The 16,358-nt window shown below is 37.5% G+C and overlaps 1 protein-coding gene across 1 annotated transcript in view; it reads left to right on the plus strand.

Annotated features, from left to right (window-relative positions):
• Nucleotides 1-16,358, plus strand: part of MAP3K4 (mitogen-activated protein kinase kinase kinase 4) — a gene marked incomplete at its 5' end in the record, with an annotated part of 49,365 nt that overhangs the window by 539 nt on the left and 32,468 nt on the right. The window contains 9 exons of the mRNA XM_010022591.1: nt 2,234-3,615; nt 5,154-5,396; nt 7,491-7,637; nt 10,268-10,425; nt 10,813-10,923; nt 11,352-11,451; nt 11,541-11,624; nt 13,793-14,059; nt 15,675-15,824. Coding sequence (XP_010020893.1) covers nt 2,234-3,615; nt 5,154-5,396; nt 7,491-7,637; nt 10,268-10,425; nt 10,813-10,923; nt 11,352-11,451; nt 11,541-11,624; nt 13,793-14,059; nt 15,675-15,824 — 2,642 coding nt within the window. The remainder of the gene's footprint in view (nt 1-2,233; nt 3,616-5,153; nt 5,397-7,490; nt 7,638-10,267; nt 10,426-10,812; nt 10,924-11,351; nt 11,452-11,540; nt 11,625-13,792; nt 14,060-15,674; nt 15,825-16,358) is intronic.

The raw sequence follows: 16,358 nt of genomic DNA on the forward strand, positions 1-16,358 counted from the left end.
GGGAAAGAGAAAAAATGTGTAACAGTAGTGGTTTTGCTGAGCTTGTCATGGGTGAAGAAAAAACGTTTTTTTAAGGTGGTGTGTTCAGTATTTTCATACAGAATTATACCTAGGTTTGCTTTTTTTCCTTTTTTTTTTAATTTTTTACTTTATAAAACCCCCCAAATAAACCACACACAGAAACCACCACTATGTCAGGCAATGTTATTTGCCAGAGTTGTTATGGTAGCTTAAGTATTGCCAGTTAGTATTTTGGAAGCAAGTTTTTTAACTGGTTCGCATGACACAGGAAGTGGTATCACAGAGCGCGTGTGCAAGGGTTGCATTTTCAAGGTAAGTGCTTCAGCATGAATTAAGGGAATACAGTCTGTTCTTCAGTTGCCTAGAGTAGTGGAGCGCAAATTCATAATAAAAGAATGGCCCATGCAAACATCTTCCAAAGCGTTTGGTTCCCTTCCATTTCATACGATCTCTGATTATTGTCACTGTGAAGAGAGCATTCACCAGAAGACTTCTTCCTCAAAGTGAAGAGAAATCTTGTTATACTTGTCAGTTAGCTGTGTAAGCATTGGAATTATTAAGCTTTGTTTACTGGCTTTTAATTGTGCCTTTTGGCTAAGTTAAACTCCTCTAATGCAACATTAGCCTTATTTAGTTCTGTATATAGTAGTTATGTAATAACTTCTCCTGCTTTCTGTCACTTTTCTTGTTTCTGTGCGTTACAAAAAGAAAAAAGGTTAGTTTCTAAACAGAGAAATTGTGATACTATAGGACTATAGTGCATAGCATTTCATAGTAACCCTTAGGTGCTGAGCACATACATATTAAGGATCTATAATTGTATGAGAAATAGGGAGCTGTCGTTTACCCCTGCTATCCCCTAACCCACTGCAAAATCAACATCTTCAAAGTCTGTCTGTTTCTTGTTTTCCTAGAAGCAAGGTAGAGATTCTGGGGCGTGCTTTGCAAATCGTTGAGAAGTCAAGGTGCAGTTTAAGTCAGAGAGCGTCAAACATGAAGTGCTCAATGTTTTGAAATGTTGAGCAATAATAGCTCTTTCCGATTTTGGCACCCAAAAGTATATTGGCTTGATGGATCATTCTCTATCATGATTTGACATATACAGAAAAGGAATACTACTATTCTTCCACCGAGCAGGCCTGTTTTGCAAATAAGCTTATTAGTATTTCTGGTATTAATGGATGTCACAGTGAGGAGCACAGTAGCAGACTCTAAGGAAATCACTACTTCTAGAGTGGGGAATGAGCCCTCTGCAGCAGATAATCTTTAGCAGCACAGTAAACAGTAAAAAAAATGACAAAGTGTTCAGCCATTGTTCTGAAAGTCTTTTCTGTTCTTGAATAAGCAGGGGCCCTGTGACTGTGTAGCTGCTTGTGTTGCAGCTCCTGATTCCTGGACTGCAGCTAGTTTACATACAGGCGTTTTCCTCCAGCATGCCAACAATTCCTTGAAAGATGGAAAACCACTGTCTTAATACCAAGTAGTTCCTCCTGTCTTGATCTGCAAAGCCCAGATTGAAGAGCTTTTGTTAGTGCTGCAGAAGAACAATAAGGTCTGCTGCTTCTGAGGAAAGAACAGGAAGACTAGAGATTGCATAGTTGTTCAGGAAAGGGCTGATGTTATGTAGCAGGGGGGAAGGCAATATTTGTGTGTTGGGAGAGTGGGCAAGTAAGCTCCTGGTGTTAAAGCAGTGTATTAAGATTACAGAGGGGTTCTCAGAACTAAGATCAAGTCCACTAAGAGCCAGGGTCAGGTCACTTTAGCTAGATTTCAGAATCCATGCATGCTTCAGTTTTTATGAAATTGCATGTGCAGTGTAATCTCTTTAATTCTGTTTGACTTGGAAGTGCTAATAATGCTCCGTTGCATTTTGAGGTTTTTGTTTGGGAGGTTGTGTGACAAATGTATGGAAAATTAACTTGGAACCCATTCTTTTCCTTTTGATCATAGCCAGTTTTTGGTAGATGGCATACTCAGGACAATGAGGGTTCTCTGAGGTCCTTTCTATGAAAGAAGTAAAGCAAGAGAAGAAAAATATTTTCTTTGGTGCTGCTATTGATTTAGCTGTGCTGATGGTAATTTCCAGGACTACATTTTGTTGGTATTAAACCATGCTTTATGCTCAACCTAAGAAATGCAATTTTGAGCTGGACTGAATAGTGCTTTTTCTTGTTGCTGCAGTCATGTTCATTCTTTTATTTTTTTCTTACAGAAAAGATGAGTGCTCCAACTCAGTCTGTGCATAAAGACAATGGGAAAACCATTGAGAATGTGGAGGAGCACAGTTATAAACAAGGGAAAAAGATCCGAGACACACTAAGGACTACAGAGCGAGATCACAAAAAAAATGTGCAGTGCTCATTTATGTTAGACTCAGTTGGTGGGTCTCTGCCAAAAAAAACAATTCCAGATGTTGATCTCAATAAGCCTTACCTCAGCCTTGGCTGTAGCAATGCTAAGCTTCCAGTCTCAGTGCCCATGCCAATACCCAGAACTACACGCCAGACTTCTAGGACTGATTGCCCAGCAGACCGCTTAAAATTCTTTGAAACCCTGCGGCTTTTGTTAAAACTTACCTCAGTCTCAAAGAAAAAGGACAGGGAGCAAAGAGGACAGGAAAACACCTCTTCTGTCTGGCTCAACCGATCCAATGAACTGATCTGGCTGGAGCTGCAAGCTTGGCATGCTGGCCGGAGCATTAATGACCAAGACCTCTATCTCTATGCAGCCCGACAAGCTATCCCCGATATCATCAATGAAATCCTCACCTTCAAAGTGAACTATGGAAGCTTCTCCTATGTAAAAAATGGAGCCAGTCTCAATGGTACTTCAGGAGAAGGAGTTTGCAAAGCAACACATGGAACTAGTGCTTTGGGTTACTCAAGTTACCATGAACACCTCCATCGCCAGCGGGTCTCTTTTGAGCAAGTAAAGCGGATAATGGAGCTGCTAGAGTATATAGAAGCACTTTACCCATCTCTACAGGCTCTTCAAAAGGACTATGAAAAGTATGCTGCAAAGGACTTCCAAGACAGAGTGCAGGCACTCTGTTTATGGTTAAATATTACAAAAGACTTAAATCAAAAACTAAGGATTATGGGAACTGTACTGGGCATCAAAAATCTTTCTGACATTGGCTGGCCGGTGTTTGAAATTCCTTCTCCTCGACCATCTAAGGACAATGATCCAGAGGATGAAGAATTTGATGGGGAAACAGAAGTAAAGGAATCCTCAGGAACGTGCACAGAGGAGAGCGATGGGGAAGAACAAATCTCTGAAAAGAGTGTTGAGGAACTTAGACAAGCCATCAAGAACAATTTTTCTAATAAGCCAAATTTTGACTTTCAGGACCATTTTTCAAGGAGGCTTGATAGGCTTGAATCTGAGGATGACTCCGCCTCTTGGGTTATTCCAGAATGCAGTGCTGAGGCAAGCTGCAGCCAGCACTGTTTGACCTCTATATACAGGCCGTTTGTAGATAAAGCACTGAAGCAAATGGGCTTGAGGAAGCTAATTTTAAGACTGCACAAGTTAATGCATGGTTCATTGCAAAGGGCCCGTATGGCGTTGGTAAGGAGTGATCACCAGCTGGAGGTAGGTTGCTACTAGTGTAAATGGATAGCAGGAGTACCTCCCCTGCTGTATTGTTTCTAACTGAAGGAGAACTGGGATCGTATGAAAGTTTTCGTTGCTTTGTTGGCTTTCGATACTGTGTGTTACGATTAAGAGCCCAGTTCTACTTTCACTGAAATTAGTCTGTAATTTGACCTGAAGCAGAATTTGTGTGAAGCACAAGCTAGTTCTCTATTATTGTTTGTAATTGAAATTGCATTTTTATGCTAACGTCTTTGCTCGTTACATTTTCTAACGTCTATTAGAAATAAGTCAGAAAAATCACAATGAAAAATGAGGCACAAAAGTTGAAATTAAAAGCACCTAATTAAAAGCATTAGGTATGGAAGCAGTCATTTTCCTTTTCTTGTCTCCAAGACTGGATATCTTGCTGCAGGACGTCCTTTATGAAAATTTCACTATTGTTTTGAGGTTTTCTTCATCTAAGTGAATGAAGTACTCTGGTGGCATGTTACGGTGGAGGCCAGATGGGATAAATGAACGGACTCTCTTAACCTTGAAATATATGAAAGCAAGTCATGTTAGAAATGTTGCATTCTTCAGCTGGCTTAGTTTAATACTTTTTCTTTCTTTGGGTCATTTTATATTCTTTTTTAAGAATGATTGTGAGTTAATAAAAAGAAAATTATGAAATAAGCAGTAAATGAAGGACAGTAGCTGACATTTGATGTATGTATGATCTCAATAAATGTCTTGGACTTTGATTTCTTGGGTGTTTTTAAGAAGTATTGGTTAGTCACTTGAAACATTTCCGATTGGGCCCACTGAATATTGATTAGTTAGTTAAATTGAGCAATAGAAGCTTAGATGTCTAATACTAAGTCCTAATGTCATGTGCTTTTATCCTCAATCTTAGAAAATGAAGTAACAAGTTCATTCAATCTTATGTTATTTTTGTTCATAGACTAGTTTTTTAAATATTTTTATAAGGAAAGAAAAAATTCCAACTGTATACTTGCATCACAGTGAAGATCATATTTCTTACATATTTTGTTGCACTGTAGAAGGGTGGTATTTTCATGATCTGTTATTGAAAACTTCTTGTATAAAAGCCTTGTATAAAAGCTCTGGTGCTATATGATTCTTTAAGAAATAGTACAAAGAAGACTTTAATATACCATCTAAGAGAAGTTCTTATATGTGTTCCTGTATATATAGTTAGGCTTAACTTGTATGTTCATCATAAACTCAAACAGCATTTTCTTCCTGCGTAGTGAGGTGACCTCCAGCTTAATGGATGTTTTAATTGTTTTAAAACAGAAACATAAAGAGATTCTTTTGTTTGCTCCGGGGGGTCTGTAATTGTTTTCCTCACCCTGGTGTTGCTCAGATTAAAAAATAAAAAAAAATACAGAAGAGAAATTCAAACTTCTATGGTTGGTTTGCCTGTTAGTAGAATCTTAACCTTTTAAAAATACTTTTGTACAATCTACTTTAAACAAATGCTAAATCCTAAAGAATTTAAGGATCCTTTTCATGATACCTATTTCTTGTTACAGTTTTCAGAATTCCCAGATCACATGTTGTGTACAGATTACGTGCAGTTATTAAATTCCCCACCTTGTTGTGAGCAAAAATGCAGTACTGTATCATGGGAGGAGCTGAAATCCATGGATTTACCATCTTTTGAACCTGCATTCTTGGTCCTCTGCCGAGTCTTACTCAATGTTATCCATGAATGCCTCAAGCTAAGGCTGGAACAAAGACCTGCTGGTGAACCATCTCTTTTGAGTATTAAACAGGTTTGCTTCAACTGTTTTGTGTTTGCCTTTTTTTAATATATATTTCCTATTTGAAATTATTTTGTCATTTTTTTAATAAGGTTGTCAGTTTAAAGAGGATTAGTTAAAGAAATTACAATGTGTAATTATGTAACAACTTTTAATAAATAGCTTTTTATTTCATATGGAGATCTGGTTTTTTGCATAGTAAACAACTGGTCATATATACCTCTCTGATTTAGATTTCCAAATCAAAACTGGTGATTAAAGAATTATCAGCCAGTGAAATTATTTGGTCCATTTGCATTATAAGCTGTAACAGTGTCCAGCACATCTTCCTCCATTTGGGTTTCTTAGGCAGTGTGTAGAATGTAAGATCTCTGCCAACATACAGTGGTCATATAGAGAAAGCTGATCAAGAATTAAAACAAAATGGAAAAAAAATTACCTTTCCCAGCATATTGTTTTATTTAAATATCTGATATTTTCTGTGGGTAGTGACCCAAAATTATCTGTCTTGTCACTGGTTGCAAATGTGTAAGAATTCCTTTTCTGCTGCTTATCTGATACAGTGAAGGCTGTTTAGATCAATGCCATTTTTCAAAGTCTAGTGCAGGGCACCCTACAATTGTCTAAAGCTATGTCCCTGTTTCCTGGAAGGCATAACCAGATCAAGGTTTTATCAGGTGGTCTTTAAGGATAAACGCTTAAGTAGGCTCTTGGGCTGATTATGATTTCACATTCCAATTATCTGCTGCTCCAAAATCACTTTATGGTCCCGAATAAATTTCAGTCCCCTCTCTTCCCCGCTGACTGTCCGTTACTGGCCCCCTTTTTGTTTCCTTGGTATACTAGGATTTTGGATGTCCTTGTATCCAAAAGCACAGTACCTACAATATCAATCTTAAGAGTCATAGTAAAATGTAGTATAGCATACTATGTTGTAAAGAACAGTGGCTGGGAGCACAGAGACTGGGGCTATGTTTGGGGTTTTTTTTCCCCCTTACATTTTGTATTCTCCATGTGGAATTTGATATAAGCAAAAATGACACTTTCTTCCTGGAAAACAATGTTACTTGTTGCAGACTGTTTTGATGGTGTGTACTTTCTTGCTAATTACATTATAAAAATGCTTGCTGTCCACACAACATTTCTGAACAGGCAAAGGAGCTCTGGAGGATATTTCACAAATAAGTCTGTTTCCTGAAGAATTATAATTCCTAAAATCTTGAGCAGGCTTGAAACAGTCTATGGGTCTGTTTTGTTTTGCAAGTTCACAAAGTATTACAGAATTACAGAGAATTCTGGGTTGGATATACTCTGGTCCAAACCTGGGGAAGCTGTGCCTCCTACTACGTTATCCAAGATCTTGTTAGGCCAGGTCATGAATACTTCAAGTGAGAGAGAGATTCCACTGCTTCTTCAGCCAACCTGCTCCAGCATTTGTTTTTTCTCCCAGTAAAGCATTTTTTTTCTTGTATGCAGACACAGTTTCTCTGAAGCAGCTTGTACTGTTGCCTCTACTTGGGTCACTGTGCATCCTTGTGAAGGGAGTACCCCCACTTTCTCTGTAGCTACTACTCTGTAGGGATTGGAAAGCTGTGATTAATTCCCCTTGCATATTTTCTTATGTTGAACAACCCCAATCCCTGGAACTGTTATACCTATGCATGTAGAACAGTGCAGTTTGACTTCTATAGTGATTGACCTAGTGGGTGTCATTTAGGGCACCGAGATCTTTGAGTATCTCTTATGTTTTGGTACCATTTGAAATGTGTAGCAGTACTGCATGAATCTATCAGGCATGCAAGTATTGGTACTCAGCTTTTCCAGAGTGAGGTTAAGTTTTTGAATTATTAGCAAGTCAGTTGTATTAAAAAAAAAAAAAAAGTGATTAGCAAGAAAAAGTATACACACAAAAGCTAAACCAGCACAGATTATGTGCTTCCTACAGTGTGCTTTTTCTCCCACCCTTTCTCACTAGCTTCTTTTTGAGCCATCTCATCCGTGTTTTAGCAGTAGCTCTTGTAATCCTGATGATCCTGTGTTACTGGAGAGAGCTGTTCTCTCTTAATTGTCTTGACCGATGGCCGTTTTTGGGTTTTTCTCTTGCAGCTAGTGAGAGAGTGTAAAGAAGTTCTGAAGGGTGGCCTGTTAATGAAGCAATATTACCAGTTTATGTTACAGGAGGTATTAGATGACTTACAAAAGACTGATTGCAACATTGACTCTTTTGAAGAGGATCTGCATAAAATGTTAATGGTAAGCTTCAAAAAGGAGAAAATATTTGGAGACCTAGTAAGTGTTATTAATCTGAATGCTGCTAATATTTTCCCTCTTTTAAGTCTTGCTATTTTTTTTCCCTTGTGCTACTTAAACGTAATTTTATAGCTTTAATGGATTTGTAAATGTAACACAGTAGCCATTGCCTTTTTAGCAATGATTTTAGGAATACTTATTTTTATTTACTGGACTGTGGTACAGCATACTTGTAAATTGCTTGTATTTACAGTAAAATGGTTCATATATAGAACTGTAAATTCCATACATTTAAGCTAAGCATTTGATAACCGTTTGGTTTTAAATAAAAAAAATAAATACAGTTATTTGACTAATATCATGTCTTGATATCTTGCTATTTCGTTCTTCCATTAATGATACCTTCCTTCTAATGTGTATTCATATTCCTGTAAGTTAAACACAAAGAAGTATTTTCAAGACTAACACTTGGCCTCTGAAATGAAATTAGATGAGTTATAAGAATTATAAATACTTATAAGTGTTAAATGAAATATTCTGTAGTAAATTTAGTTTAAATTACTGTTCCTTTGAATGTGACTGATTTTTATTCTTTGTGAGTTTGAGCTTTGCCCTCAGTATTCTGGGGGGCGGAGAAAGATGACAAAAGTTACACCTCAGTACCTCGTCACTAGTGTTTTGTCAGCAGAGCTGTTCACAGAATCTCAGAATGGTTGTGGTTGGAAGAGACCTCTGGAGGTTACCTAGTCCAACCCCCTGCTAAAGCAGGTTCACCTAAAGCAGGTCGCATGGGATTACATCTAGGTGGGTTTGAATACCTCCTGAGGAAACTCCACAGCCTTCCTGGACAGTCTGTTACTGTGCTCTGCCACCCTCAAAGTAAAGAAGTTCTTCCTCATATCCAGATGGAACTTTCTCTGTTTCAGTTTGTGTCTGTTGTCCCTCATGCTATCACTGGGCACCACTGAACAGTCTGGCCCCATCCTCTTGACACCCACCCTGAAGATACTTCTATACATTAAGATCCCCTCTGTCTCTTCTCCAGGGTAAATGGGCTCAGCTCTCTCAGCTTTTCCCCATATGTGAGATGCCTCAGTCCCTTAATCATCTTGCTAGGGCTCTGCTGGACCCATTACTCAGAACTGTGTCCAGATGGCTCTTTAATCTCCCAAGAAAGAGACTCCACAACCTCTCTGGACAACCTATTCCAATGCTCAGTAACTCCAGTGGTGTTCAGGTAGAATTTCCTGGGGTTTAGTTGATGCCTGTTGCCTCTTGTCCTGTCACTTGGTGCCACAAAAAAGGGTCTCGCCCCATCTCCTTGATACTATCCTTTCAGGTACTTGTGCACGTTGATTGTATCTCCCCTGTGCCTTCTTTTCCTCTAGGCTAAACAGGCTCAGACTTTCTCATAGGAGAGATGTTCCAGTCCCCCAATCATCTTTGTAGCCCTCTGCTGGACCCTCTCCAGTAGTTTTTTGTCTCTCTTGTAGCAGGGAGCCCAGAACTCCACACAGTACTCCAGACGCAGCCTCACCAGGGCAGAGTAGAGGTTGGGAATAACCTCCCTTGACTTGCTGGCCATGCTCTTCCTGATTCACCCCAGGATATCATTTGCCTTCTTGCCCACAAGGGCATATCTACCAGGACACCCAGGTCTTCCTCCACAGAATTGCTTTACAGCTATTGATACCATTTATTGTTGAAAGATGGGGAGGAACTCATTATCAGAGAGTGTAGCGATAGGGTTATGGCTTTAAACTGAAAGGGGAGATTTAGATTGGACACTGGGGGAAAGTTCTTTACTGTGAGGGTGGTGAAGCACTGTAACAGGTTGCCTAGAGAAGTTGTCGATTCCCTATCCCTGGAAATGTTCAAAGCCAAGTTGGATGGGGCTTTGAGCAACCTGGTCTAGTGGAAGGTGTCCCTGCCCATGATTTTATGATCTTGGCATTATTACAGTGTGGTCTGAAAATACCTAAAACCAATAGGAAGTATCTTTACCATTTCTAAGGAGGGACATTGCTTGATGTTGCAGATCATTAAACTGAAAGAAATTGAAGCTGATTTTTTGCATTCAGTATGATCTTGAAGGGTGGGTGTTTTAAGAAGGATTGTACTTACCTGTTTATGTTGGTTTAAAACAATAATAGTTAAATAAAGGTGAGAGATAAAACTTGATATAAAGGAACACAAGTTATAACGTAGAACCTGAGAAACCTGTTCACTGCGCTTACACGTATCCAGGAGGATACGTTCAGATAAAACCTTTTGGAGTAATCCAGGTAATAAAAGATTCAGAGACTGTAGTTCAGCTTTAAAAACTCTGGCCACTGTGGGTATTTACTAATACAATGCTGAGTAGCAACACAGCAAGCAATGTGGTGATACTTAATATTTTCAGAAAAGGTTTGTGGAGGTATACTATTTAAGTAGCACTTTCTGCTTCACACGCCATAAACTGCACCTTTTTTTATGGAAGCATGAGTCTCATTTTCAGTCATAGCAAATGAAAAATGTAGAAATATTTTCTACAAAATGTATAACGTTCAGATTGTTTATTTGAGAAGTTGTAGTCCTTAGTTACATGTTGTGTAACTATTTCTGTTTAAATTACCTCTTTCCGCGTACAGGTTTACTTTGATTATATGCGAAGCTGGATCCAAATGCTACAGCAGTTACCTCAAGCATCTCATAGTTTAAAAAATCTGTTGGAGGAAGAATGGAATTTCACCAAAGAAATAACTCCTTATATAAGAGGAGGTGAAGCTCAAGCTGGCAAACTGTTCTGGTAGGTTTTATTTAGTTACTCCACTTACGATGTTGATTTGACAGCACTTGTTCAGGGTTCCCAGGTTGGACTTCTGAAGGCCTCAGTAAGCAGCTGATAGTCTTCGTGAATTTATGGATTATTACACAATGACTGTAGCTATAGGATGCAGTAAGTGCAGATTGCTCTTATTCTAGCTGTAACAGGTGTGACTGCTTCTATGGGAAAGTCTCTGTTCTTGTTAGCCCTGGGCATGTAGAGTAACTACTGAGGGCCCCCAAGATGCTGCTTGTTTCTGCAGGCGGACTTGGCAACGCGGCTCTCTTGCTTTGGACAGAGTAGGAAGAAGTTTAAGGTGCCATGCTACCTGAATAAGACTCTCAAGTTCCACCATTTCTGTTGCTACAGTGATATTGCAGGACTGAAATCTACAGGAATGTTTTTAGATTCTGGACTGCAAGACAGTTGTGATGAATTTTGGGCCAGTGCCGATGACAGTACTGCATCAGATGAAATCAGGTATTAAGCCCTTTGGCTTAATAATAACAAATACACTCATGTTTCTGTACCCCTGACAGGTACATAACTGCATTTTATTTCTTAGAACGAAAACTTCATAAATGCAAGACTCCATAGACTTTTACTGCTGATATTTCTGTATGCAGCGGTAATGACCATCATCTTGATTGTCTGAAGCTTAATAACCTTCTTTTTAGTTCAGGGTATAAGAGATTGTTTATGTAACTTTCTTTAAATTCAATTTATATGCCCCTATCAAAAATGTGCCTGTGCAAGTTCAATTTATTTTGGTCAGCTGTTTGTAACTATTTATCTTTTCTATGTTCTTTCTATTGATACATATGTAAATAATTCTTATTTTCTAATAGTTATGTAAGTGCAATATGATTTATTAAAACATTGTCACTTCATTCTCACCAATGTTTCAGGAGATCTGTTATAGAGACCAGCCGAGCACTCAAAGAGCTGTTTCATGAAGCTAGAGAAAGGGCCTCCAAAGCTCTTGGCTTTGCTAAAATGCTGAGGAAGGTAAGTTAACAGTAGAGTTTCATCTTATTTGTATGCTTTAAAGAAATTTAGTCTGAAAGCATATTCTTTTGTTCTGTCATTATTTGTAGGACCTTGAAATAGCAGCAGAATTTGCATTGTCAGCTCCTGTGCGAGATCTTCTGAAAGTTCTGAAAACAAAAGAGTATGTAAAGGTAAATTCATTTTAGAGGCATGGAAGTACAGTGGAGATAAAAACCAAAGTGTCAAAGGATATTTATTGGCATACTTGTGATTTTTTAATGTGGCATCTGTAACTCAACACTTAAAATGTCATGGATTTAGTGCTGAATTGTGGTAGTCAAAATTATTTTCTGTACTTGTGTTTGGGTGAATGAGAACACTAGTCTGTGTTTTGGGAAATCAGTGTCTAATTCCTTGTCTTTCCAAAGATTATCTTTGTGATTTAGGAAAAGACTTTTTGCTTCAGTAGTACTTACTCATTTGTGAGAGGGGAGAAATAACACTTAGTAGGGAGTGTTGTGAAACCTAAGCACTTTAAAGTGTGTAAGGTAAAGAGATACATTAGGAAATAGACATGTTTAAGAAGATAATCTCAGACTATGGACTTGTGTTCTGTGTGCTTTTATAAAGAAACAGTATTATAATGGAGGTCTGCTAGTGAGTTGTCTTGAGAGTGCTGAGGATGTGAGACATGTAGACTGTCTTCCATTCCAGAGTAACTGTTGCTAGAAAACTGTTGGGCAGGAAAAGTAGGTTAAATTCTCTGTGCCAGATATTTACTGCACTATAAATTCCCACATTTATGGTCTTGTACTTTATTCCATTAAAAATTCCTGGATCAACGGATTTTTATTGTAGTTTGAATTCAAGTGAATCAGTTGCTTCAACAGATAAAATTTATTTGGATATGCTTGTCTTTTTTTGTCCTTCCATATATTTATTATATATGATTCCCAATTGGAAATAATATAATAACCTTTGCATGACAAAATTCTTGTTAGATTTATATAAATTATTGCTAAAAGTAGGAATTAGTTCAAGGGGAGACTGTCAAGTTCATAGGAGAGAAGTTTAATAAAGGGTTGTTAAATACATGGATGGCAGATCTAGCTCTGCAGGATCCTGGTCTCTAAACTGTTTAAGAGTGGAAGAGTAGTCAGGGAAATCAGTATATGTTTACTTAAGTATTTTTCCCCAAGAATCCAGTCTTGGCCACTTTAAGACACAATACTAAATTTGGTAGACCTTTTAGTAGGTCACTGTTCCTATGGACATGTTTTAAAGAAGAAAAATAATCTTGAGTTTGAAAAATCTGTACAAGCACATGAGTTAAATAATCTAGTAGATTACTTGGATTTTGAGATTTATCCTACCACCAAAATGACACACATCTTGGTGATTAACACTTTGTATATTGGCTCTTTAACATCATGTAGGTAGTTTAATTTTTTAACAGCCTTTTCACTCAGATGCTCATTAGTTTTGGGACTGTTTTAGCTTTCAGTAATAACCATCTAGTTTTTACATGGACCTATAGTTTATAATGATTTTCATTATAAAATATGGCTGCCTAATGGTAAAAACATTGAGTCCAGTGTTTCGTCATTGCACGATGACAACAAACTCTGAAAAAGAGAGAATTAAACTCCACTGTAGTCAGTTACCTCATGTCACAGGTGCCAAATCACAGATACCAACGATTTTACAGTTTTCACAGTCTGATTCTGATGCCTGACTTGGTTAATGACAGATAAATGACAGATATAATGTAGAAATAGTTTTCAAGTAGTATAAATGTTTGGTTTTTTTTTTGTTTTTTTTTTTTTAAATAGAACACTCTTACTGGACTTAATTGATCTCTCATCCATGAATAGTAAAAGAATAACTGATACTTTTTTAGTCGTATTTTTGCCTACTCTTAATCTTTTGTGGCCATTGAGAAATGTTATAGATTCTTAGAGATCCTGAAGGAATTTTTCTTCTTTTAATATTCCAGTCAGAAAAATGTGTGCTTCATAACTTTTAAATTAGTGTTGACTAGTTTACTTATTAGAATATGTGTATATGTATTTTATATACATATACACACATATGTTGTATATTTGCGAAATGAGACTTCTTGCTAGCAAGATTCCTTTAGAAGAATATGTAGAAGGATCAATTGAAGTTGCAAAGAAAGGTGTCATTGAAAGTTGGTAGTCTAGCTGGTTTCAAGACCAATATGTATATTGTACAGCTGTTTAAGATGGAAACTCTCCTTGTTACTTAAATGAGATGGCATAGATCTATTTTATCTGGTTTATGTATCATAGAAGACAGTGAGATTCACTCATTTATTATGTTTTTATTTTTTCTCCAGGTACAAATCCCTGGACTTGAGAGTTTACACATATTTGTACCAAATAGTATTGCAGGGGAAAAATCTGTGATTTTGCAGCTCCTCAATGCAGCTGCTGGAAAGGATTGCTCAAAGGATTCAGATGAGCTTGCATATGAGGCCTATTTACTAATGACCAAACACAGTGATAAAGACCATGAATTAGATGGCAGCTGGAGTGCATGGGAGGGTCAGCCAGTCAAAGTTGTGCCACATGTAGAAACTATTGATACCTTACGCACCATGCAGGTGAGTTTTGTTAGTTTGGGGTTTTTTTTTCCCCTGTTTACATGATCCTCACACTATATGAATTCTTACCTTTCAGATTAACCACAGTAATTCGAGTGAGGCATGTGTTCTTTTATAGGTAATAAGAGGTTAAATTCCATTAAGTTGTGTTAATGCAAGATTAAATTCAGTGAATTTTAGCATTTCCTAGAGGGATGAATCTCAACAATGTATATTTTTCAGGGTTGACTTTTATAATAAAGAGATACTTCCGATATCTAGTAGGGGGTTCAGGATCAGAAGTGTACATGAGTCTTGAAAACTATACATTTTATTAAGAAGTCACCAGTCTCCAAGAATGTGTGGTGGTTGTGTGCTTTCCACACACTAAGACCAGTTACTTTTGATCTTGAATGAATTGTGACATTTAAAGTTAAATTTCTGTGGAAGCGACTGAACGTTCAATGGTTATACAGAAAGAAATCTTTGCAGTCATACTTTCCTTCATACCAAACCAATAGGGGTTCCCTACCAGCAGTTCTACTATGCTTTAGCAACTGAGCCAGCTGCAGCTCCCCACCCCTTCTGTTCCTACATCCTCACATTAAGCTAAGTGAATTTTCCTTTTGGTGTTTCCTTTTGGATTTCCTTGAATCCCTACCACAAGTGGGCTCTACTGTCCATGAATGGAGTGATTTTCCTTGTCACTGTGCCTGGCCCCTAGCATTTAGAGGGCTCTGGCAATTATAGGCACTTGAAAAGGTCACTCCTGCACATACTGCTGTTTTTAATGTGCAACCATGTTACTTCGTGTCTATTGTCCAGACTGAACAATGAAAAAAAAATAGCCTTTGATTAAGTGCTTAGAATTTCATTGGACTTCTTTTGAAGTCAGCATTTCATTCAGAAAATGAAAACAGCAAAAGATGAAATGTGGCTTGCAAATGGTATTCTATCTGACATACGTGAGTGCATGTAAAACGTTGTGTGTTTCTGAATGTGTTTGTATGTGTATAACACTATTAATTATTTTAGTCCAATTTTGAAAGGTTAGAAAGTAAAAAGTCTCTCAGAAAGATTGCTTCCTGTGTTTTTAATAAAACAGGTTTTAATTGCAAAATAGAGAAAGTGTAAGATGTTATTCAAAAAATACTCAAAATATAAGTATCCCATCAGCAGTTAAAGAATTTTGAGCATGAAAATATTCTTTGGAGGTGAGGAATTGAAAATCAGGATGAAGTAGGTCTTGTTTTGTGAGTAGCTTGTTGCAGATGCATTGTCTGTAGTTTGAAATCAACGGAACTTAGTATGTGACTCATAGTGCCATAGCAAAGGCAACACCATCTATGACTGTATACTGGTACAGATTTCTGCAACATCAGAGCTCTGCTTTCCAAAAGAAATTCTTACGTTTTAATAGTTTTCAAGATTTGAGCAAATGCTGTGTGGTAATCTATGACTTTCCCTGTTCAGTTGTAGTTTTTTTGTCCTGAAGTGTATTACATTGCTTGGATAAAAACCTGTTTATTTATGAATGGCTGTTACCTCCATCTGCTCTGAGAAAATATAATTACTTTGCTTAGATTCTGCTTCTTCGTGTGTAACCGTAAGAACTAGTGATATCTTGTATTCCTAGGTTAATAACCTCCTCCTTGTAGTCATTCAATCTGCCCACCTTGTGAGTCAGAGAAAAGCTTTCCAGCAGTCTATTGAAGGGCTCATATCTCTGCACCAGGAACAGACATCCAGCCAACCAATTATTGCCAAAGCTCTACAACAGCTGAAGGTAATATCTCAATCAAAATTCATGGTGAATTGCTCACTGATAAGTGAATATGTGTAAGGAGACTTGATTGCAGAGCTAATGATATATTCTGCAACTGTAATTTATACAACCTCTATGGACTCTACTGTCAGTACAATTTTGATTGTGCTTTTGCAAAAGGATTTCCAAGTGTATTTTTGAGCAATATTGGTGTAATCATTTTTGCACTAAGTGGGAAACAAGTCCATAATACAATAGAAATAATAACAGCAACAGAATGAATACATCCTTCTATGAGAGTACTATTGGATTGAAAGAAAGAGTTTGATTTCATAAAAATGAATTCTGTCAAAATCTGCAAAAATTCTAGCAATGACCTTCAAGAAACAACTATTTTTTCCCACTCTTTATAGTATGGTGTTTTGGGTTGGGTTTTGTTGTTGGGTTTTTTTTCTGTTGGATGAATATTTTCTTCTGGTGGCGTGTGGATTTTTTTTTTATTTGTTTGTTTTTGTTTTGTTTTGTTTTCCTTCTGTGTTGGTCGTCCCCGTCCCT

Source organism: Nestor notabilis, unplaced genomic scaffold, assembly GCF_000696875.1.
Source record: "Nestor notabilis isolate BGI_N333 unplaced genomic scaffold, ASM69687v1 scaffold2569, whole genome shotgun sequence".
Lineage (NCBI taxonomy): Eukaryota > Metazoa > Chordata > Aves > Psittaciformes > Psittacidae > Nestor > Nestor notabilis.